The 25,452-nt window shown below is 42.6% G+C and overlaps 1 protein-coding gene across 12 annotated transcripts in view; it reads left to right on the top strand.

Annotated features, from left to right (window-relative positions):
• The window catches only part of KCNIP1 (potassium voltage-gated channel interacting protein 1), a 427,878-nt gene that overhangs the window by 387,900 nt on the left and 14,526 nt on the right, over nt 1–25,452 (top strand). For 11 of the 12 annotated variants that reach the window (XM_063349045.1, XM_063349046.1, XM_063349048.1 and 8 more), the window contains exon 2: nt 22,343–22,467. In XM_063349045.1, coding sequence (XP_063205115.1) covers nt 22,343–22,467 — 125 coding nt within the window. Of the gene's footprint in view, nt 1–12,142; nt 12,176–22,342; nt 22,468–25,452 lie in introns of all 12 variants that reach the window. The other variant, XM_063349044.1, reaches the window with a different exon arrangement.

Here is a 25,452-nt window from a genome sequence, read left to right as displayed (position 1 = left end):
TGCCTGTTTGCTTTGCTGTCTGGCTGGTAGCTGCTGGTGGTTTGGCTCCTACGTGGGAGTCTAGGGAGGCCTAGCTCAGTTCTGTCCCTGCTTTGGTATATGGTGCTGGTATAGTTGGTATATTGACCATAGCAGAGTCTGTCACCATATGTGTGGCAGGCTTGGGTTTTCGCTCCTATTTTATGGGTTGCTTACTGCTTGCTACCAATGTGTCTGGTCGTATCCCTCTCTCCCTTGATTTTTATGCTGCTCAGTGGGACATAGAAAGCCACGTGAAAAATCTTGTCGTCGTCACACTGTGCATGTATTTTTGTTTGCTCACTCTAGGAAAGGCACAAGTGGCTAAGGGCACTTCCAAAGGTATCTCCTTGCTCTGTTGAACCACTTGATGGGTGCCTGTAGGGTTTCAGCAGACCACTGCAGACTGCTGAGCGAAGGGAGGGAGACCTGAACTCCTGACTGAAAGAAAAGGCTGACCTGGAAGCTGTTTGCTTCCCTGGGTGCTATTGTGTCACTACTTGCTGAAAAGAAATCACTTTTTAGTAATTCGTAGTAAAAGTCCCATCTCATTCCTAGGGAATGTGTTTTAAATGGTCTTCTACTAATTCTCTGAACACTTATAACTGGATCAAAATGCTCCAGTGAGGTTTGTTCTGGCCCCCATATAACATTTGAAGCTGTCTCCTGTTCCTATGGCTGTGGATTAATGAGGCTGTGCAGAGCAGCCCGGCGCGTGCTCGCCGTCCTTGGGAGGAGTGGGTGTGTGAAGCTGGATCGCTTCCTCTCTGGAGAGCGGATCAGAGCCCGTCAGAGCACAAAACAGCCTGCTCTTAGCCTGGAGGATGTTCATGCCGTTTTTCAGAGGTAGGAACATGGGGGAAGGTGAGGGGTGAAGAGTAACGGGGGACGATGGGAAGGGATTAGCGGCAAACAAGTTGACTGAAACAGCTGCTCATGGGAGCGTCACCACAGGCCAGGTACGGCCGTGGCAAAAGGGAAAAACGTTTCCTTGTAACGGAGATTTTATTTCCTTACATGTCTTGAAACAAGTTATTGCTTTCACAGTGGAGTTTTTCTAACTCTGAAGAATCTAGCGTGTTGGGTGGGGTTTTCTGTACTTTTTTTAATTAACATCAGGAGCGAACATTTATTTGGATGAAGAGCTAAGCGAGCTAATGCCCTCAGTCCTGGGCAGTGATGCATACGTATAAAAGCAAGTACCTGATTTATAGCCATCTGTGTTCAAAATGCTTGAGCACAACAGTTAAAGATGTGGTTGAAGAATTTGAATGAATACATAGGTACTGAAGCAGCTCTATTTCTGAGTCAGAAGTATGTGGGCTATTTTTAGAGAGTTGCTAGTGGCAGAAGGGTGTTTTAGGCACTGTCCATTTACATTAGTGTTTTGAAGACCCACTTCTTGTTCAGCTTCTTGGCAAACCAGAAATGAGGACGCTAATGTTTTTTACGAACAAGAAGTCCAGGCACTATGGGTTGCTTCCGTATATTGCCTGAGATCAGATCCACTGAAATGCTTGAGGTGTAGGTGCTGCCCTCTAACAACGTATCTACAGAAATGTACCCATGCCCACTGCCAGCTCTCTGTTCCTAGAGCTGTAACTGAGGCTTGATGCTGTCCGCTCCCCCACAGTCGCGTACTACGTATTTAAGTAAAAAGCCTTTTTACATGAGCAAATGCATTTTGGCAAAGTTTCTCATGTCTTATTGAAAAATCTGGATATGTATTGGAAGAGTATTTTTTGAGCAGTTTCTTCTGTGCAAATAGAGCCTTATTGGTACTTATGTTCTGCTTAATTATGCTTCACATTTTGGAGCAATCTGCTCAACTTAAACACCTTCCGTGAAATGGAAAGAAGTGATCTTTTGGGTGATACTGTCTCATTTGGATGTGATCTGTAGTGTAGATCTTTAATAGCGGTGTTTCACTCCTCGATTCTGCCTGGACCAAAACAATTCGTACTTTTTTTAGTCTTTGCACAGGTGAATTGCCATAACGTGGTGGTGAGCTATCCTGTCTGCTATTGTTGGAGGAAACCTGCTCCCAAATTCACTCCTGCTGGCGGTGCTAGCATTGCCTTATAGTTATCTGACAAATTCTATTTTACACACTACTGTTTCCAAGCAGGATGATGTGCATGTTAATAAAGAAAAGAAAATCTTCTCTTTTTTCTTTTCTTTTTTAATAAATGTGAGCAAACCCACACATGTTTTCAGCTTGGGAAAAGAAATATTTCTGTTTAAAAAACAAACAAACAAACAAAGCTTCATTTTAAAAACAAACCAACTGATTTTAAGAAATTGAAACTTAAGGTAGAAAAAGTAGATTTTTTTTTTTTAAAGATCTTTAGTGTGAAATCTCTGTTGTGCAGAATTCCAGTGTAGGTGCCTGCCCAGTAACGAAGTAAAAATTTATGGAACTGGATAACTTAACAGAGAAAAAGCTGCAAGAAGCTGCTGCGCTGTAAATAGACTGAGACAAACTGACCACAGACATGGTGCAGGTGGAGATGGCTTCTGCCTCTATTACAATGACATGTGAATGTTTGTGGGAAATGACATTCAAAAATTTTTTGAAAATGAAGTTTTCTAAATCACAGTCAAAACTTCCATTTTGTGGAAAATAAGTTATTTATTTTTCACCATATGGAATGTCGCCTTTGAAAGAGTCGTGTGTCCCACAAAACAGTCTGAATTCCAAAGAGCTTCCGTGCCCTGTCGGGGAACTCAGCCCAAGCTGCCCATGCACCCAAAGGGTGGCTCAGACACAAGGACCTTCCGCCCCTCCGGCGCTCTCATGGCCATGGGGCACCCACCAGGAGGCACCAGCCTGCAGCAGCATCTGGCCCTTGGGTGGTGATGGGCCCAGCATGCTTCGTCCTCTCTCAGAGGCTGCTGCAGCAGTCCTTCACGTCTGCGGCTGCGTTTAGGTACTCCCACCAGCAGCCTGCAGTGACTGAGCACAGGGATGCCTCCGGGAAGGCACAGCGAGGCCATTGATACATATACACATAACGCTCTCTCTTCAGGTGAAAAGTCCCAGTCCAGAATAAAGAAATCTGTCTCAGGTGAATTGGGATCCCCTGCAATCATGACCTTAAAGAACTGTATCTGTGACTGAGAGTGTGCATTATAAGGGTTTTATGTAGTTTAAGCTGTGTTTGGCCTTGCACCATTGTCTATTCACCTTTGTCTTCCAAACGTCCGCTTAGTTCTCCTGTCAGTTTGCAGCCAGTGCCAAGTGTATGTAATCCCACCTGTTCAAAAAAGGTGCCCCAAGGGGGAAAACAACTTAGTTTTTAGACAGTAGTTAAAACCTGCCTGAATGCACAAATATAAAATTCTACTTTTCCCATAATAACCCAAGGATAACATGTCCTTGAATTAGGCACTGAACTAATTACTATTTCTGATTGCTTGATTCCCCTCCATTATATATTCATTGATTATTGTTCTTCCAAAAGCCTTTTTCTAACTCAAAGCTAGAGCAAACCAATGTTCATGGAAATCGGTGCAGTAATAAGTCAGGGACTTGAAGTGTCTCATTTGCTTTTCAATGAGAAAAAAAAACATTGGCAGCAATAATTCTTCTCAGAGAGAATAAGTCTGTTTGTAATGCATTGTCTTGGCTCATCAGAGGTTTTTTGATGAATAACCTATTCCGAAAAAAAGAAAAAAAAATTAAGTTCAGGTATTTCATTTATAATTCAGAAGTCTTCTATAACTATTTCATTTATTAAGTGCCCTCTGAAGAATTTCTGATATTTCTTCAGAAAAAGCATCAAAGTTGGATGGCTTGACGTATTCTCATGGTTTTCCTTTTCCCTTGCTGCTTTGAAATTGAAATCTTGCCTTGGTCCTGGCTCGCCCTGCATTTCCCAGGTTGGGGGGACCTGTTTAAGGCCAGTGGCTTGGTGCTGCTTTTTTCAGGAGATTGCTGCCTCCATATCTTTTATTTGCCTTCTCTGCACCTTACTAAAACATATGTGGGAGGCTTCCACAGTTTAATTTCTTTTTTTTTCCCCAAGTGGTAATTACTGATCTAAACTTTAGTCTGGTAAAAGTATAGTAATATGTTTAAGCTATTAGATTAATGCTCTGAGTAGCTGTGGTAGGAATTTCCTGCCAGGCTAGTTACGCATTAATATTAAACGGGTCTTCTGCAGGACTGATGTTTGTCAACATGTGGGGCTTTGTGCCCCTCGCTGGAGGCTAGGACTGCCCCTCGGCTGCTGTCATATCTCCAGCTGCTCAACCAAAACGATTCTGTGATTCTATTAGACTGTCAGTGGAAAGGGACATTTCATTGCAGTTAGCCAGATAGTAATTTTTCAGGAAATAGGATTTGCTTGAACATTTTTCCATTTTCTGTTCTTCATCTCTACCTCGGACCAATTTAAAAAAAAATAATTATGAATTATGATCTTTAACAGTGTATTTCTTCCTCTACCCAGGTGTGACTGCAGGTATCTCAGAGTAAGCTCAGCTCTGTCCCAGGCTCCCTGTGTGACTCTGAGCAAATCTACTGACAGAGGGGCAGCTGTAAATCAAATGTTCCTGAGCCAGGGCTGCCCAGGCTGCCACAGCCTTGGCACGCGGGAAAAGCTCCTCTGCTCTACTCTTGCGCACTTGTTCTTGCTGGCCAAACTGGAAAGGACGCTCTTTATGCTTTGTTCCCTGCTGAAATGACATACCTTTGCTATGGGAACTGTCCCTACCATGTATTTGTGCAATGGTGGAGCTCTGACTTCAGGATCGCTGATACAATCGACAGAGACCAGGATCCAGTCAAGCTCCAGAAGGGGAGTTACCCTCTGTGAGCTCAGCTGGGTGCTATAAAGGTCTCAGCCATGAACATTATTGTTCCCTGTGATGATGCTCAGTGCTATCCAGGTTACATTTTATTACAGCAGGTAAGCTTGTTATATTATCCTTGTGCGTATTAGGAAAGTACTTAGGCTCAAAATTTACTAAAGAGCTGTGCATTTCTTGGGTGCAAAGATATCAGCTCTGGATTGGGAAATCTTGCTCAGATTGCTAGAGACCAGGACAGGGCTCTCAGGAGTATCGCTCTATGTTCATCTTGTTCTTATTCTCTTCCCTGGGTTAGATGAATTTTTTGGTCTGGTGCAAGACAGCCATTCTTATGTCTCACTTTTTCCAAGAAGAAAATCCTACAAAGTGCGAACAGGTTGATAGAAATGAGGAATACTGATTTGAGAATAATACTGAAAGGTTGTTCCCAGGGCACACTGCTAGACTGTGAAGTGCCAAGAACTGCAGCTTTCTTGAATACTGATTTTTTTTGTTTAGTTCTGCTGCTATTTGCACAGTAAAGGATTCTTGCTAGCTGGAGTTCAGCACCTGCCCCAGATCTAGGGAGAGCCTGACTTCACAGCACAGAAACAATTCTGTAACGTGAGTGCCTGAGTACGTTACATTACAGAGCCTGAGCAGGTGAAAGTCCCTGAAGAGGAGCAAGCCTAGTCACAGAATTAACATGCCTCTATCAGGAATGCTTCTCTCTTTTTTGGAAATCACCCTGGATTGCTCAGATTGTTCTATGAAATACAGGACAACTCAGGAGAAGTTGCTGGTGTTGCTGTTGGGAAGAAGATTAGTTACCACATTATGTGTTGTTTCCTAGCTGTTCCCTGGCGGTCACTGTGCTATTCTCAGGCAGATACTGGTAAGGTAGACTAAATACTTTTTACCCTTTGCTAACTGTGTTTTTCCCTGTTGTACCAGCCCTGAGTCTATCTCTTTTCTGTGATTACGCTTTTCCCCATGGCTGATTCATGGCTCTTGTTATAAAGGCTCGTAGCGGAGCATGGCACGAAAGGTATCTGCTTCCCTGCTTGGGAAGCCATGTGCCTGCTTTTCTGGGTAAGGCAGTAGGTGTATAGCTGTGTTCATACAGCAGCAGCCATATTAAACCTGATTGGTTATACTAGTGCTAGAGTCAAAAGGAAGCTCAGCAGCGTATACTGCCAGTAGCTCTGGGAATATGGTGCAAGAATGTGGTGCACCTCCTTCAGATGAGTCACTGTTTTTTATATTTGTTTAATCATAGAATGGTTGAGGTTGGAAGGGACCTTAAAGATCAATCTAGTTCCAACCCCCTGCCCTGGGCAGGGAAACTTCCTACTAGACCAGGTTGCTCAAAGCCCCGTCCAGCCTGGCCTCGGACGCTTCCAGGGATGGGGCACCTGCAGCTTCTCTGGGCAACCCATTCCAGTGCCTCACCACCTTCATAGTGAAAAATTTCTTCCTGATATCTAATCTAAATCTGCCCTCTTCCAGTTTGAAGCCATTACCCCTCGTACTATCACTCACTCTATGCCCTTGTAAAAAGTCCCTCTCCAGCTTTCCTGTAGGCTCCGTTCAGATACTGGAAGGCTGCTATAAGGTCTGCCTGGAACCTTCTCTTCTCCAGGCTGAACCCCAACTCTCTGAGCCTATCTTCATAATCAGATGCTTGTTTGCCGTCAGTTCTTCCTGTTGGTCATCTTTTGGCCTCATCCCTCTGTTACTCTTGGCTGCGTCCTTAGATTGCTCTTTGAAGTACTTGAAGTGGTTTAGAAGCAAGTACTGTACTTTAATCAGTGCCTAAATATCAACCTTGGAAAAATTCAAGTCTTCGGAGAGTCCTTGCTGTAACTGGAGTGGAGCATTGTCTTATGCAACTGCACAAAACCAGAGTACAAAGTCAGACCCATTTATAACGAGGGAGATGCAATAACGGAGTGCTAATGAAGTTGAGGGGACTTGCGTGAAGCGCTGGGAAAGCGTGTCTGGATGTATAAGTGTTATTATTCCCACTTTACTGATGGAGCTTTACAAATTACCTTCACATCTTCCTGTTCTGCTGGAGAGCTGCTGAGGTATAATTCATTTCTATAGCAGGGCTGGAAATAGATTCATAAGCAGTTGAATGCTGTGAAACGGCACTGCCTGGTTGTAATGCATTATCGTGAGCAAATAATGCTGCTGATGCTATTGATGATCATGACTAGGAGGCTGAAAGAAGCTATCAGTGCTATCAAGGAAGATAGCTTTTAGGTTGCATTGCAGCTTGTGTTAGACATTCCTCTTCTTGAATACCCGGGCTCTGCAGTCCAAGTCCTGCTAAGGATGTAAGAACTGATCTGCATAAACCATTTTGTGTTTCTAGCAAAATACTGCAAGTTCTGCAAAACTCCTCTTTCAGGGGAACGGTGTATTCTAATGTTTGTTTCTTTGATTCCCCTAAAGGGCAATGAGTTATTGTGAATTTTGCTCTGAGGCCATTAATGTGCTTGGGAGGATTTTCTTGCTGGGCTTGAGGTTTCCCGCTGAAGGGCATCTTAGAAGGAGCAAAAAGTTGGGGTTTGGGGTTGGGTTTTTTGGGGGGGTTGGAGAAAAAGCTTCATCATCTTTCCACTTGCAGTCCTCCAGTTTAATTGTAGCTGTGACTTGCCGTTGAAATGGTTTGATTGTGTGTGCTTGTCCTTGGATTAATTCTTCAGACAGGCTTGGTGTCCCTGCCCCTCGGCACACCCCAGCCTGGACACCTGCCAGAAAAGGTGTTGTTTCACTAAGGAGATGTTTCAGGGTTTTATTCTGGGAATGAGCACATCTCTTAACTCATTAGACGCTACCTAGAGCTGTGTCCAAACTGCTGCTGACCTAAGAGACTGCAAGCTATATACCCATCTATGGAACTAAGATTCTATATACTTGGGGGAGATAGCCTTTAATACCCCGACAAAACACACAAAATAGAATTACTCTCAGAAGGTGAATGTGTGCCAGCCTGAGCTGTCTTTTGTGCAGAGATGTCTGAAGTTGAATTGAAGCGATGCTGAATGTATTCACAATTTCATATTAACAGAGTAAGATGGAAAGCGCTGCCAGGTTCCATGACCTGTAAAATGTATGTATTGCAGGAAATGTATTTGTTTAGCAAACCATACAAAAATTACTCAACTGTGTAAAAAGTCAGTATGTAAATATTTTTCATTTTTTAAATATCTTTTCAGCTGGGAATTGGTGTGTTACCAAATGGCATTTCAGTATCTTGTTTCAATGCTAAGTGATGGACTATGTTTCTTACAAAGCACAAAAATAATCAAGAGCACACTTCTCACTTTCTCTCTGTGAGGTGTAGTAGCAGTTTTGCCTGGGAGTATGCGGTGAGAAGAGTCTTTACCATTTCCAGTACTGTGGCAAGTATGCAGCTTGCCCTCCCCTGATATTGGGCACTGAGATCTTTATTTTTTGAGCCATCCCCCCTCTCCCCCGTCCCCCCCCCACAACTACTCAGAGAAGCAGCAGATCCCATAATCTGAGGAAGTTTTTCAGCTGACCTAACTAGAGCCTGCCAAGGGCAAAGAAGCTCCTATTTTATTTACTTGCCACCTCCATAACAGATGTGACACAACTGTAGGACAGTAGTTTTTCTACTGGTCCTGTAACCTTTATGTAACAAATTTATTTCTCCCTGAGGGCAGGGAGGTTGTGTTGGGGGTCCTGTAACTGAGAAAACAGAGCTGGCTGAAGACAATCCTGGAGCTAAGGACCCATCCTCTCAGTATGTTTGGCAGCGAGCGATTTGTGCATAAAGCCATTTTTATATATATTCGATTGAGTTCCTCTAAATTCACTCCATTAAACAAACAATTAGTCTGTTTTAGAGTCTAAAAAATTGCCTTTGGATTTTGAAAGCCTTCTTGATAAACAAGAGACCTGGGCAGATGTACCTCTGGCCAGCTCAATGTCCTATCACACCCTGCAGCACTGTAGTTTCCTAAAAGTGAGAGAAAAAGGCAAATATCTTCTTTTTACAACTCTGCTCTACAACAGGATTGGGTTTTGTATTGAAATAAATACTATCTGCCGTGCTTATTTTCTCAGGTAATAGGAACAAAATCAAACACTAATGTTGGGGTGTGTAACGGCTTCCCAGCCAGCACAAATGCACTGTTGTTCAGATAGTTTCTGAACTTTCAGAGGATTGGGCATGGGCACAAATAAAAAGTGCTGCCATGCAGATGTCGCAGGGGAAATCTAACCATTTTATTAGTCTGACACTGCTGAAATAGGATTATGTGTCTGCAAATTCAGTCTTGCATTTCTCCATTTTTCTATCACTGCTTTCTGCCTCTTATTTTGGTACCTGCAAGGTTTGTGTTTGATTTTCCTTCATCTTTCTTTAGGCTATGAAGGAATGAAAATATTTTAAGTCAAATTACATTGAAAAATGCAACTGGATTTGTATGGTTTAAGTAGAGTTTTATATTGCCTTTGCTCCTGCAGTTCTGTTGCAGCTCACCCTGGTCAGGTACAGGTGGACAGTCCCATTCCATGTGCACAGCCCTGATGGATTCGTTATGGCATTACCTGCTGTTTGTAGACAAACCATTAGCATGTTAGAAATAATCCTCAGAAATTATAAACTGAGTTTCTGCCAGTTTCTTTCCCTTTCATTGATACTTCGTTGTTCAGAAATTGCTCTATTTCACTGCCCAGAGAGTAATCCATAATCTGGCGGGTTTGGGTGGGGGAAATAATCATAAGATAAGTGGTGGTAACAATATTGTAGTTTCTCCTGTTTCTACTGTTCAATATGCTAAGTAGACATAAGCGTATGAATTTGAGATGATGATTAAGAAGTTTTTTGTTGAGTTTATTGAAAAGTGCTGTTTTTCAAAAAAAAGAGCAATTCAGTGTTAAGTACAAAATATTGACTGTAAACCAAAACCTCTTAGTTATAATTTTAATAATGTGGAAGGGAATTAATTTGCAATTGAACCCTTGAAAGCTGACTCTGTGAAGTTTTTCATACAATGAAGAAAAACGTATTGTTACAAGAAGCATTTTTTTTTTGTTTCTCTTTTTTTAAGGGCTTTTTTCCTATCTCTGTAAGGAAGAAAAGAAAACGTCGTTTCTTTCCAGAAGGTATTATCTATAGTCTAAAGTTTTGATAACCCACAAGGTTACCCAATACAGAAAAAGAGATGATCTTTGTCTTTTTTGCAGCACATCTATTGTCTTCCTGCTATCTGTTGAATCATCTCTGGTGCATCTTCCTCCTTTCAAGCCCAGTATTTACAGTGGGACCTCTCCATGTACTCTAGCTCTTCTTATTCATTGGTTTCACCCTTACTAAATCAGGACACTATTATCATGCTTTTTCTAATGGCTGCATTTACATTTCTTTGTTCTCATCAATGGAAATTAGTTTGCAGCTAGTGTTAACATGCAAATTTAGAACTCTCTTTATTAGACTTGAAGTGGGAGATTATTTTTTTTTCCTGTCCTCAGGTTGCCCAGCAAAGTGTAATTTCCCTGGTGGTGGGTGATTTCATGGCTAATGGTTCAACATCTTTTGCTTCAGCAGATATTCAGGGCCTTCTTAAGCAACTTGCTCATTCTCTTTATTTATTGCAAACCTATCTTGATGGATCAAGAAGGTTGAAAAGTCATGTGATTATACTGCATGTGTACAGTGGAGTTTATTAAATGTTACTAATTGTTTTTGTATGCTTTCAGTAAAGCTGCTAGTACATACTGCTCTGTCTTTAGTTTGTGTTGTGGTCTATATACGTGATTTAAATCCATACTTGTTTGTAGGCTCTTTGCTCTTGAGACCAGCTTCTCTTGGAAGTATTCATGAAGTTTCAATTCAAAAGGGGAAAGTGTGGAGGTGTCTGCAGTCACTAATCTGTGAATGATATCCCTGTGCAAGTAATCTGTCATTCAGGATTCAGTTCTGTTACTGATCCTCTCATGTGATTGTCCTCAGTATCACCATCGCTCTTGCACTGCAGCAGCCAACTGGAACATCCACTGTCATTTTCTTATGTTGGTCTTGGGTTTTTTTCTTTAATTGTTCCTTCCTCAGGCTGAGGAAAGCTGGGACAGAATTAGCAAGGCCAAGCACCACAATTTGGCAATACTATCTGACCAGGCATTTTCTTATTGGTGAGGAATCTCTTCCTGCCCTTATCTCAAACCGTGAGCCTTCCATTATATTTTCTCTCCCTTGTCCAGCTGAGGAGGGGAGTGACGGAGCGGCTTTGATGGGCACTGGGCATCCAGCCAGGGGCAACCCACCACATCTCCATACACTGCGTTTCCTGTAACTGATGCACTAACTGCAGGACAAACTGCTCTGGGTGGTGTGTGAGAGGAAACCAGGTGGGCTCACCGTGGCTTCCCGGGCAGCAGCAGGTGAGATGCTGTAGAGCCGGTGGTATGATGAGAGGGTGTCTTAGGAAAGCTTGGGCAGCTGGAGGCACAGAATCCATGGAGATGAAGGAAGTAGATGATGGCAGATGGACTGAGGGCAGGAACTGCCCAGGCTGGAGTTAGGGTCAAGGAGCTGCAGGGAGTAATATCTGACCAAAACTCTTGTGCCTTTTTCAGGTTATTGTAGATCCTATTGTGTACCCAGTTCTCCCGTAAAAAGAAACTGATGCCATGAGAAGCCGTATACATATCTTTAAAATAACTATTTATTTCTTTTACTTTTAACCTAATTTGCTAATAAAATTTTCTCCCAGGGGATGTGAAGATAGTACAAATTGACGGTGTTGCAAATGCAGTGACTGCAAAGAGCACCAGTTAGAGGCTTCCAGACCACCTGAGGCTTCTTCACTCTTTCTAATCACTGTTTTATTTCTGCAGGCTGTCAAAGAGCTAAGCTGTGGAGAGGAAGCAGAAGGCTGCAGGCCTCTTGTTGCCTCTTAGCAGACTTCAAAAATTGCATGCAAAGTCCTCCTTATCAGAGTTGCTAGGATGACTGCTGCATTGCTGTCTTGCTGTATGCATGGATGCTTGCATGGGTGCATGGCTGTGTGCATGCTTCCCTTCACATGCTGCCCCGAGTTTCATGGTCATGCAGGGGACAGCAAGCTCTGACTTCCTTTCCTGCCCCTTGGGGTAAGGAAAGAGGCAATTCAGAAAAAAAACCCAAGCCAAAACATGTAAAATACACCTGGAAACAATCCTACTGTCACTGGAAAGGGAACCCTATGGCACTTGCACAACACATCCAATGTCACCTTAAAATTAACAAAAGACAAAGCTATGTATGGTTGTCACTTTGTTTTTGTTAATTTTTTTTCTTACTTTTTCCTAGACCCTGCCCGATGGTTTTACGTGTATCAGAGAGGTAAAATTTAAACCAGTTTGACTCGATCGGTCATATAATTTTTGTAGCAGAAGTTTTCTTAAGACAGGAAACAGTTTCCCTCTGGTTGAGTTTATTCTAATTTTCCACGCTGGCAGCAAATACAATTAAAGGTGTTTGAAAATTGCCCAGTTCCTGGGTAAGGCTGCAGCCTGGGGAGCAGCCAGGTCCCCACTGATGAAGGCAGTCCCAGCTTTTACTCAACCTCCAAGTCCTTCGGTGTGCAGTGCTGTATGGCATGATGTGCTAAGTCAAGTACTTAGACATACAGGTACTCTCCATGTAAAGGTTTGAGGTGGTATTAGTGGGAATTTTCCAAAAATCATCACAGGGAGGTGATTTTCTAACCTTTCTAGTGAGGTTTTTTTGCAAATTTACCTTTGAACAGCTGCTCGGAGGAAAGCACTTGTTTAAAAAGCACATTTTCTGCAGCATCCCCATGGAAAAGCAGCAAAGAACCCATCAAGCTTTTGGCGATTTTCCACCTGTTTTGACAAGTCCCCTCCCTTATAAGTGTTGCTACAGACAGGTGGGAATGCGCAAGGAAAACTGGGGAAAAAAGGTACTGTCCCAGGTAAGGTCCATTGCACTGGGAGGACACCCTGCTCTCTCCTCCCTGAGGAATGGCCACAGCAGAGCTATTTCTAATGATGTGTGGAGTTAATACGGTGTCTGCAGAAACAACTAAAGTCAAATTTGACGTTATGTAGTTCACATTCAAATCATTGTACCTGGTCTTAGTTGTGTACTAGAAAGACATTTTGGAGGTACCTGTGTCCTCTGACTATTCCTGCATCTCCTTTTTCAGAGGATAACCTTGTTCTAGCTTCCCTGTGTACCAATGTGAAACTAATTAAAGGACTATAGAGGCAGAGGAAAGTATTCATACGTGACATTTTGCATAGATCATTGCAAGGATTAGACAAGAAATCTTAAAATTTTATTACTTTTTTTTATTAAATATCAGAATTTTCTAGAGTGTTGGGTTTTCATGTAGCTTTTCTCTGCCAACTGGTGGTGTTGCAGGTTCACACAGGCAGAACAACCTTGCTAAGCTGGACTGTGTAATAAATTTGATGTTGCTGATTTATGGTGAAAATGGACGTGAATAAGTCAAAAAATCATTCCAGGAAAAGGGAGTGGATAAAGAGACATCAGTTCCTTTTGGTTTTATTGGCTGGAGAGTCCTTTTGGTTTGGAAATCCAATTTCTCCAGCCAGGCAATAATAATAATAATTTATTAATAAAGGACTATTCAAATTTAATTAAATGTGTTTAATATTTGATACGTCAGCAAGTACCTTAGTGCCATTTTTTTATTGATGTTTATTTACTGTGAGCGGGTTTAATTAACCCTTTTTTAAGATTCATAAATGTGCAGATTACATGTTTTTAAGTTCTATCTGAGCTGTCATTCTGGGAACATCGGCAGGAACAAGCCCACCGTATTCTTGTTGTCTGCTATGCTAGCCTTGGTGTTTTGTAAGTATTTGCCAGATGGGGTCGCTTAAAGGCTAAGACTTAGATTTTTGTCTTGGTGGAAGAACATGGAACTGCACAGAAATATTTTCACTGTTCAGACAGTGGAGCTGAACTCGGTCGCTGCCTTTGCCCCAGGGATCTGGAACCACAGACCTCGAAGGACTTCACAAAAGCGCTATTTCCTACAGTTCCCACTTATGCCAATGGGGGATCGCTGAAGCCAATGCATCAGTAATGCAGCTCTCGCCTGACTACCATTCCCATAACTTTCTGCCGTAATGAGCATTTATGGACTCAGGCCTTTAGTTATTTCTCTTCATGAAATTTTCAAATATTTGCAATTGGTTTCCCACAGGCAGGATCTATTTCCTGCGAGATGTGGCCAAGCAAGTATTCTGTCTGGAGATTAATTTCAAAGATGTCATGGATAAACTAGAGTTAATTTTTTCTTCAGGTCCTTGCTCCTAAAATATAGCTAATTTTTTTTTTAATAAAAATGAGATGCGGTCTAATAATTCTTGCATGTAATTTAATCCCCTTCTGCTGTATTTGTAAAATTACCCATTTCATCTAATACTTGTCAGTTTTACAATTAACAGTGGGCACATTAGCTGTATTTTACATCTTCGGGTTTTTTTTCTTTAACAAAAAGAGAATTTATTATAAGCAACATGTTTTCAAAATCCTCCCATTAGCCATGGAGCCTGGCACTACATGGTTTCACCTTGCAGCCTCTGGAAGCAGGGGACAGGGTCGTTTGCATTTTTATTAAATCATCATTTACACCCTCCCTTTAAACTGTGTTTTAAGCCTTGGGTTGTCCTTGGCCAGCCCTAATGATGTAATGAGACATTGCTCTTGCTCGTTTGCTGGGCACATAGGTTGGAGGGCTGGGCATGCTGCAGTATTTTAGGTGGCCACTGTGGGAAGGGTGCTTGAGATTTCTCGTGTTTCACGAGTGAATTTGGCCCAGCGAAACCCACCCTCTGCTTTTGTGCAACATGTTGCTTGTGTCGAGGCAGGTGCCAGCAAGAGGAAGGACGGGCTGGTTAATAAATTTGGGCCCAATGACTGTTCAAAACCAGAGCCGAGCAAGCAGCTGGTAAATAACAATTGTCTCCAATTTTATACACGAATTTTATACATGAATACAACTTTAAATTGGTCACAGACAATGCCAATCTGCTCTGCTTATGAGGAAGGGATTGTTGGAGCTGAAGAATATTGATGAGGCGTGGAAATAGGTCACTAAAGGGAATACTAGAAGATTGTGCTGTCAGCAGAGGATTTTTAGGGACTCTACTTCTGTGCTGACGAGCACGTTGTCTGCCCTCTGCTGATAGTGCTGGCAAGTTACGGACTGGGTCTTGAATGGGCGTTGCATGTGTAGGAACTGGTTTTAGGCAGTGCCTCGGGTGGTGTAGCTGGATTGGATGTGCGTTACATTACCTGCGTATTTTTAAGATAAATTGACAATGTGTTTTCCATAACATGGCAGATAAATGTGCCAGTGTCCAATGGAATGGAAAGACTGGGACAAGTGAAATATTGGAGCAGGTTGTTTTCCTTCAAAATCAATAGATTTTTTTGCCTTTACTATGGGTAAGGGAAGGACTGAGTCCCTCTGCCGGGTTCTGTGATGGAGAGCAGTAGTCAGCTGTGGTTGAAAATCTGTTTTCCTCGATGATGAAACAGTTTTGTCTGTAGGCATGTAGATGTACAAGACAGCTTTTACATGAATAGGCTTAAATTACTCCAGTTTATCACTTGGAGAAATGCAAATTCTGTTCAGCAAAGTTTACAGCAGTGAAACACAGGGCCATTTGCAGGCAGTCTAAGTATGGAAATCTTCAAATTGTACAGATAACAAAAGGTAAAATTAGAACAAATATGAAAGGATGTATAAACCAAGCCTCGTTAAGTAATTTCTAAAGTGTATTCAGTTAAAATATTGATCTACTCTAATGAAAACTCATTCTCTGCTCTTGAGCAAGCAGCAGAGAAATGAAATACAATATCTTTCATTAGCAACAATCCATAAAATATGTGTGTGCATGCAAGTATGTCAGGATTATTTTTCTTCATAAAGTGAAGCCCCACTGTATTTTATTTGATATACAGAATGTGCCTGTCCTATGGGCTAAGCAAATACAGACGATATTTTCCACAAAAATGCAAAATTAAGTAATTATTATAATCTGGACCTACTTTGGAGTAAGATTACTGCAGGCGCTTCTACCAGGCCCAGACTTTGTACCTTGCTATTAAAGCAGCCATAAAAATATGGCCAGAGGCAAATTCTAAATCAGAAAGTGCTACTTCTCACTCCTCCAGTTTTAAAGCCATTGCAAGAAAAACAGCTAAGCAAATGCACGAGCGCATTCTGCACCGACTAAACAGTGTAGGCAATCTTCGACCGAGAACGCAGCTGTCTGACGTGGAAGGGATTAATCCAGGCATGATTTCAACAAGTGCTGGACTTAAAAAATATAAAAAAATAAATCATTTATCAGTACATGTAAGCAGGAGAAACCTCCTGCTTTAGTTACTGAGTACACCTAATTGCTAAGCACAGATAAGCCAACCGAAAAAAACCCCATAATAATAAATTTGGACCTTTTTGCTAAGGTTCAGGTTCTCCCTAACCAGCTGTATGGTACCCAGCCCCTGAGGTGGGTGTCTCCACTGAGCAGAGTTGTGCTTGGTTCCAGCTCAAAAGGGCTGCTGTAAGCAGCAGCTGTATCTCACCTCTGCTGTGGCCAGTCACACGTGTCACCTGAGCTGCGGAGGTGACCACGCACATCCCTTGCAGTGTCTGCAGTCAGTCCCTAGGTCTCTTCCTGCACTTGCAAATTGAAGAAGAAACCAGTGGTATGCCTGTTTCCCATGCTCAAAAATCACTCGGGGGTGTTCAGCAAGCTGTAAACAAGGCAAAGCTGAGGAAGAACGTGACATTAGATAAAATATCTTAACACCATGCTTTCCTAATAAAACTTTAAATTTGCATGTCTGTATCTTTGTATAAACACTTTTGCTTGCACTTGCCACCATAAAGTGAGCTTTAGTTTAATAAAATTGCAGCGTTTATAAATGCAAGGGCTCATATTTCATACGGTGACATCCCTGAAGAGCTGGGAGGGACTGAGCCAGTGTGATAATGAAAATGTAAATAAGAGGAGATACAATATACATGATAAAAGGCAAGGGCAGATGAGGAATGGACAGTCTCCTTTTTTGCCACTTAAGTTACTGTGGTTAATTTATAGGGTGTCAGAGAATGGAAGAAAAAGGTTTAAAAGAGCTGACTAGAGAGAAAACACTGAAAGGAAACAAATAACGACAAAAAAAATCTTTGTGGGTGATGGGGGCTATTGAGTTGGAAACAGTGGATTTGCGCAGAAGAGCAGTTTGTGTCCTCAGGTCTCCAGCTGCAGGTCCTCCCCTGCTCCGAGCTATCCCCGCTGCGGGCTTTCGCCAGGGCGGGAGGAGAGATGAACAGAGACGTTGCTGAAGGCAAGTCTTTGAATGTGGGATGACAACTGAGAAAAGTTTAAATGTAAATATCTGATGAACTCAAGAGAGGGAACGTTTGACCTGTGAGGCCTATTAATGTGAAGTAGTTACTCCAAAAATAAGTTTTCCCTTTTAAAACAGGTATCATCATGAAACACCATGGAAAATAGCTCTCTGTTGGCAAGTGATAGACAAAACGAACTAACAGTTCTTTCTTGTATTTATTTTCTGCAGTGAGGCTCCAAGGAAAGCCCAGGATTCTTCTGTTGCATCAGGGCGTGTTCCACCAAAGGAACAATTCCTATAATTTTTACAGTGCGTTTACTGGAAAATTGTTGGTCTGGTGTCATTTTGAGTGCCCCGTTGGCCGGATCTAAAGCTTCACAAGTTTTTTTGCTAAGTTTCAAAATATTTCCCTTGGGAAAGGAAGAGGAAGCAGATGAAAGGATTAACCTATAGGGAACCATCAGATGCTCTTCAGAGGCAGAGATTAATGCTGGTTCTGGAACAGAGAAAGGAAGGAAAAAATAGATTGTTCCTTTGAAAGGGATTAATTTTTCATAATTTCCTTTCTGCAGCTTGTTATAAAGAAAAGAGCCGCATTTCTCAGCATGGGAAATAGAATCAAATCTACAACAATAATCTGGCTTATTTTTAACATAGAAATATCTGCCCTGTGGGACCAAAGCTCATGAACTGATCGTTGGAAAAACCTATTCTTGCAGGATAAGCTGAAGAAGATGAATTGCACTTTTTTGAAATAATGATTCACTGAATGAGGCTAGTATTGTCAAAAGACAATGTATCATTATTAAATTACAATGTTCAACAAGTAATAATTTTTTCAAAATATTCTTGAATAAAAAATTCCAAGACCGTAATTTTGGCTCTGCTCATATAAAAGACATCTGGATAAGCCAAAGAACTAAGAGTTTTGAGCTGTAATTCTGCAGATTTTGTTTAAAGCCATCATGGAGCTATAGAGCAAGTTTTCCATGGGTGAGACCTTTTTCTTTAATTACTTGGTTTTGAGAATACTAACACAAATTCCAATAAGTGTTTTGGAAAAATGGTTGCTTAAGAAGTATATGGCAAATAAAATACCCGCAAAAAAATCAGTCATATCAAAATGCTTTTGCAAAGAGCGTGACTTTTCTCAGCTGGATCTTTCCTGCCTCTGTAGAAGCCACGTGAACAGCCACGTTGTAGGAACGTAAATAAAACCAAGTATGAGAGTAATCTATCAGGCTGGCTTCCATCGTTAGCCTCACTGCTTACGTGAGGTTGCATAGATTATTATTTTTTTCCTCTCTGTTGAATTATATTGTAGGATATAAAGACTAGATGGCCAGTATTTTACACTTATATTTTACACTGACTGAAGTTCTAAATAGCTTTAGAGTGACTTTATCAATAGGAAATGTCAGTGAAAAGCTGGGCATGTTACAGAGCAGAGAAAGGCTCAGAGCCTAACTTGCTTATATACAGCACGCTGCAAAATGTATGTGTCTCTATGGAAAAACAAAACAACTGTCAAGGTCGTGTGTAAAGTGCTTATTGCATTGGGAGACAGCAGGGAAATGCAGGGGAAGGGGTCTGAGGTTACATGCATTTTGTTAAAGGGGCTTAGGTAACTTAACAGTTAATCAAAGGTAAACAAGGTATTTCCTACAGAATGTACGGATTAATGATGAGTCCCCCTAACCTGGCTTCCTTCTAAATGGATTTCCTCTCCTTTTTTCAACTACTCATTCCCCTTCCCTCATTTTAAGGAATTTCTTCCCCACTTTTTTCTCTCTCTACAGCTTCTTCAGCATTCCTTCATTGTGGCATGTGTTCTCTTTCGAAGAAGGCTTTTCTTCCTAATTTCACATTATCTGTTCTTTTTCTTGTAGCAGACGTCCTTTTTCATCCCCTTTCTTCTAACAGGAGCTATAATTTCTAGACTCTTCATGCTCCCTTTGTGTGGAGAAGGTGTCTCCTTCAGACCTCCTCTGGCCACTTGCCAGCGTTTAATAGTTTTTTCTGCATCGTAAATGGTTGTGATACTTCTCCTCCTGTCCCATGCTATTACAGTCCTTTACCTTTGTTCCCTTGCTGTGCAATACTGTTCTCCCGTGAGAAACGGTATTTAGGTGTGTATTTTCACTGCTCAAGCCCCACAAATGCTGACTGAAACTCCAGGCACAGAGGATTAGGAGAATAGCTCATCCCGAATTCACCAATATTTCAAACTGATTTCTTAATACTGAAACAATGAACCAATGTTAATTAACCATTATGACTCACTTATGTGTGTCATCCCTTAATAACCTTCATATATATGTACAGAATTAATTAACTTATGAAAAGATAGCGTTACTCTAATCTGTTCTTTCACTGAGGTCACGCCTTTCCTCTATTCAGAGTGACTCCATTTCCTCACACACTTGTGAAATCCTTGCCTTAGGATTTATTATATTATGCTATATTTAGTATATATATTATATATATACCAGTTGTTCCCTGAGCACCCAGACCCCTGAACTAGAAGACAGGGATGGGGAGCAGACTGAAGCCCCTCTAATCCAAAGGGAAATGGTGAGGGACCTGCTTCAGCACCTGGAGGTGAACAAATCTATGGGGCCGGATGGGATCCACCCAAGGGTATTGAAAGAGCTGGCGGAGGTGCTCGCCGGGCCACTTGGTATCATTTATGAGCAGTCCTGGACAACCAGAGAGGTCCCAGCTGACTGGAGGTTAGCAAATGTGACACCCATCCACAAGAAGGGCCGGAAGGAGGATCCGGGGAACTACAGGCCAGTCAGTCTGACCTCGGTGCCTGGGAAGGTCATGGAACAGATCCTCCTCAGTGCCATTACACGGCACATGCAGGAGAACAGGGTGATCAGGCCCAGTCAGCATGGGTTTGTGAAGGGCAGGTCATGCCTATCAAACCTAATATCCTTCTATGATAAGGTGACCCACTTAGTGGATGAGGGAAAAGCTGTGGATGTTATCTACTTGGATTTTTGCAAAGCTTTTGACACTGTTTCCCACAGCATTCTCCTGGAGAAACTGGCTGCTCATGGCCTGGACAGGTGTACTCTTCGCTGGGTAAAAAACTGGCTGGATGGCCGTGCCCAGAGAGTGGTGGTAAATGGAGTTAAATCCAGTTGGTGTCCAGTCACAAGTGGTGTCCCCCAGGGTTCGGTGCTGGGGCCGGTTCTCTTTAATATCTTTATCAATGATCTGGATGAAGGGATTGAATGCACCCTCAGTAAGTTTGCAGATGACACTAAACTGGGCGGGCGTGTTGATCTGCTTGAGGGTAGGTTAGCTCTGCAGAGGGATCTGGACAGGCTGGACCGATGGGCTGTGACCAATGGTATGAGGTTCAACAAGGCCAAGTGCCGGGTCCTGCACTTGGGTCACAACAACCCCATGCAGTGCTACAGGATTGGGGCAGAATGGCTTGAAAGCAGCTCGACAGAAAAGGACTTGGGAGTGTTGGTTGACAGCCGGCTGAATATGAGCCAGCAGTGTGCCCAGGTGGCCAAGAAGGCCAACAGCATCCTAGCCTGTATCAGGAATAGTGTGGTGAGCCGGACTAGGGAAGTGATCATCCCCCTGTACTCGGCACTGGTGAGGCCCCACCTCGAGTACTGCGTTCAGTTTTGGGCCCCTCGCTACAGGAGGGACATTGAGGTGTTGGAGCGTGTCCAGAGAAGGGCTACAAAGCTGGTGAGGGGCCTGGAGGACAAACCTTACGAGGAACGACTGAGGGAGCTGGGGTTGTTTAGCCTGGAGAAGAGGAGGCTGAGGGGAGACCTTATCACCCTCTACAACTACCTGAAAGGAGGTTGTAGAGAGATGGGGGCTGACCTCTTCTCCCTGGTGACAAGTGATAGGACGAGGGGAAACGGGTTCAAGTTACATCAGGGGAGGTTTAGATTAGATATTAGGAGACATTTTTTCACTGAAAGGGTTATTAAACATTGGAATAGGCTGCCCAGGGAGGTGGTGGATTCACCATCCCTGGAGGTGTTTAAAAAAAGGGTAGATGGGGCACTGAGGGACGTGGTTTAGAAGTGGCTCTTGTCAGGGTAGGCTAAAGGTTGGACTCGATGATCTTAAAGGTCCCTTCCAACCTCAACAATTCTATGATTCTATGATTCTATTATAATATACTATTATACTAATAGGAATTACTATATTATACTTGAGCCAAATAATCTAAAACATTTTTACAGGGGAAAAGTTGTGCAGTTTTGATAATAAGGAGAGTGTTAGCTTTTATGCCAAGCATAAAAGCACATTCCAAGCATTTTGGGATGTAGATGGGATTTTCATGTCAGCTGAAACCTGCATCTGGTCCTTGAGGTTTGAAGAATCTCAAATTGACATACACTAAGTGTCTGTATGGATTTGGGCATTACCTACGCTGCCGGGGAAATGGGCTTGCCAGGTAAAAACATGCATCAAAAACGAGGTGAGATTACAGTAATACAGGATGGGATCTGTCTCAAGTGGTTTTCTTCCTTGTGGGAGAGTGATCTGTTGAATAAAACGCACGTAAGTGTTTTCCATTGCTTATCTGTTTCCCCAAAAAGTCCATGCAAATGCAGGCTGGATTCATTCCAGATTCAGCAACTACGGACATCATTTGAATTTCTCTTAGGATTGAAGTGACCTTTGGTGTCTCTGTAACAGGCTTTTTGGTTAGCACACAGAAGAGTTTCCCTCGCTGTTTACCCTCAGCATAATGCGTTTGTCTAATATGCTTAAGCATGTCTGCTCTCTCACTTCTATTTGCGCAGCTTTTTTTAAAGCTAGTACTTTGAAAGGCCTATTCCTCCATGCTGTTTCAATATTTAGATAAGAAATATCTGGTGTTGCCTTTTGGAGCAACGAGTCTGCTGCCTGCCCTTCTCACTCCCAATTTTGGCTTTGTGAATGGGGGTGCTAATTGGCAGCCCAGTAAGAAATGTGAGCTATTGCTTTACTCATACGGCTTTTATTTTGCTTTCAAGAGGTTGAAAACGGTTATACACATCAGTTCTGTTGATGGTTTCTTTTTTTTCTACTGCTCTTGAAATCCAGTCTGTCCTATCCATCATGTTAATAGAGCAAAGGTAACAACCAAAATAAATATTTTCCTGTCTTCTCTTTCAGATAAAATTGAAGATGAATTAGAAATGACTACGGTGTGCCATAGACCCGAAGGACTGGAACAGCTTGAAGCACAAACCAATTTCACTAAAAGAGAACTTCAAGTGCTTTACAGAGGATTTAAAAATGTAAGAACAGCACTGTAGTGAACCAAGTCTAGTATGTATGTCCCTACCAGCCTCAACTGCTCAGCTGCATTTTGTATCATTCCCCTGCTAAACATTAAGAGTTTTGTGCTAGACCTCCCTTACCATCGCAAAATGAGCACAATCTGCCTCTACATCTAATATTTATGATACCGTAATCTGCCTAAAACTGGGCTTGGATGAATATTTAGCACGTAATACTCTCATCAGTTTTGTTTCCCAGATGTCAGTAAGCACACTGTAATTTCCTTAACCATGCCTGTACTTCAGGATAACCTGAAAATATTTCTAAGGTTACTTATTTAATTCTTGCCGTCAGTTCCTCGTGTTCAAATATGAGCAGTACTGTTTGCTTGTGATTAGCTGCCCAGGATGGTTTTTCTTTCTCCTTTCTCTAGCTGGAGAAATCTTACTCCTGTAGTAGGATATTATTAAAGCACATTACGATTATAAGGTGGGGAATAAGGCTGGAGTGGCAGGAGCCAAAAAGGAATAAAAAAATAAATGGGTATCAAGACAGGAGACAAGAGAGAGTCTATAGATCTAGGTGAAAGCGAGAATCGTGCCAGCTGGCATGACTGTGCACAGAAGAGCACCATGCTCCTCTTTGTGATCCACCGTTCCAGCCAGATTCTCTGTGGGAGCAGGGAGTCTGCGCCTCTGTGAGCCTCAGCTTCTGGGTCACCTGCTGCTGCCTCATAGGGACTCATCATAATAAACAGAAACAGGGAATTTTGAGGCTACATGGAGCAGATGTTTTATGGACCTTTAAGAATGAATACTCATTACATGGTTGCCTGAGGGTCTGTGTTTAGTCACCCAGGTGGTTTGTGCCAGATGATGTTTTCATGATGATTAATAGATCAGTATCAAGCCAGCTCAATAAACAGTGTGGGTTTTAAGTTGTCTTGCAGGACAGTTCCAGCGTTTCAGCTACTGTCACAGTGAAGTGTTGACATTTCTTGGAAAGAGCAAGTCAAGTCTATTGGGTAAAAACTTGCCAAAACGAAGCTGAGCAACCTTAAATACAGGCAATGTTGAGGGAAACCTGCTGGACATTGAGAAGGGCTTTCTTTTTGACAGATTCTTGAAATGTGATTGAATCACATCTCCAATGTATACTTGACTTCTCCAAGGAGTCTGGTGGTTTCGTCCTCTATTTCACCGCTCGCCTAAGCAGGCCAAGGCCATAGCTCAGCTTTCTATGTTGGTCTGTTCGGGGCATGTGCTGTATTTGTACCGCCTTTGCTGCACGTAGGAGGTCGTTTCATGTGTGAGGTTTTCTCACCACTGAAGACTGATGTTTTGAAAGCTCTTCATGCTTTGGGCAGTCACCAAGAAATCATATGGCTTTTGAGATAGAGCTTGACAGGTTAATGTACGGTATAATATGACATGACTGCCTCCAGTGGGAGAATAAACTCAGAGAGTTCTTAACCGCTGTGTTTTGCTAAGATCTCTGAAATGCCTTCTGTGTTGCTGTGTTTGGTGGGAATCCTGTGTGGGAGAGCACTGCTCCGTGCTGAGAGGAGGAGCTGGCTGTGCCAGCAGCTACAAAGGCAAACAGAGAGGCAGCCTTGCCGCGCTCTCAGCAGATATGACATTTATCCCTTGCCCCTCCCAGTTGTGCTATCGCTTTGCAGTACACAGGCATTACCTCCCAGGGCGAGAATGACAGACAAGTGCATTTAACTTGTGACCTAAACCCTTTCCTAAGACCTCGCTGAAGGTCTTGGTATTAATTGGCAGCGCTGGCAAGGTCTTGTTTGATATCAGGTTGTTAGGACAGCAGTCTGTTTTCCTCCAGCTGCTTTGCACAAAATGTGCAAGAAGCTTTAATATCTAAGGCTTAAATTGAAATGAAAGGGTAGCTTTAGCGTTTGTAGCCTGTAAATCATGGTTTCAATGGGATGAGTAATTATGCACAGCGGGCAAACTGACTCAGCTGTTACCATATTTGCTATTGTACTGAACCGTCTGCGTTTTGGGATGATGTTACAGTGCCATCTGGAGATTCAAAATCCCTGTGGGAATACAGTCATTTTCCTCTCTCTGGCTTGTACTTACTGCTTGCTTTCAGTGATTGCACAGGTGCTGTTTAATTATGAGGCAACACCTGGATAATCACAGAGCCATTTACAGGTACCTGTAACGGACGCAGGGAGAACAAGGTCCTGCTCAGCCCAGCTGCTGAGGTTTTGATGTTCACAAACGTAGATGGTGTTTGACCAAAGGCAGTTCAGTGCAGCCTGGGGTAGCCTCCGGACTAGCGCCCTGGCTGACCAGGGTCCTAATTCTCAGTACTTCTATTCCTGCTCTTTCTTCATCTCTGAAATCGGTTTCCCCACCCCCTCCAGACCTTCCCAGTCTCTTCCCAGTATCCCTTGTCAGGTCTGGTGTTTCTGCATCAGACTGATGGAGGCTTCCACCAAATTCAGATCCCTTGCCACTCCAGAGAACCAGAGCACGCTAACCAGGCCCGCATCCTTGCTGCCTGGCCAAATATCCCCTCTCTCTTTGCCTTAAGCTTTCTTTTCCAGTTGTGAAAGAGTGCCGTCCTCCAACATCTTTTGATGCCAGGACCAAAAGTCCACTTTTATCTTAGCAGTTATCTCTGTCCCCAAGGTGCATTAGCATTGTGCGGAATAGTCTATTTTGCACCTTGGAGGTAGCTGCTGTCAGGCTGGAGCCAGATTAATGCAAGGTATTTGGCCTGATTGCTTTGGCCCTGGTTCTGCAAAAGCAAGGTAACAGAGATGGCAAAAACTAGCAGAACATCTGGTGGGTCTTGCCTTGCTTTAGCTTTGCAAAATAAAATGTGGTACTTTCTGTCTGTAATACATTAGGAGAGAGAATTGTTTGAGCTAAAAAGCAATGTTGGCATGGGAACAAAATGGCCATGAACAGGCATATGCTGGAATTAGAAGAAAGTTGCCACTCCCCAGCAGAATCAAGTTTGGGGAAAAG

The sequence above is a fragment of the Chroicocephalus ridibundus genome, chromosome 11 (assembly GCF_963924245.1).
Source record: "Chroicocephalus ridibundus chromosome 11, bChrRid1.1, whole genome shotgun sequence".
NCBI classification, from domain to species: domain Eukaryota; kingdom Metazoa; phylum Chordata; class Aves; order Charadriiformes; family Laridae; genus Chroicocephalus; species Chroicocephalus ridibundus.
The sequence above is the reverse complement of the archived record's forward strand: the minus strand, read 5'-3'. Positions and strand labels throughout refer to the sequence as shown.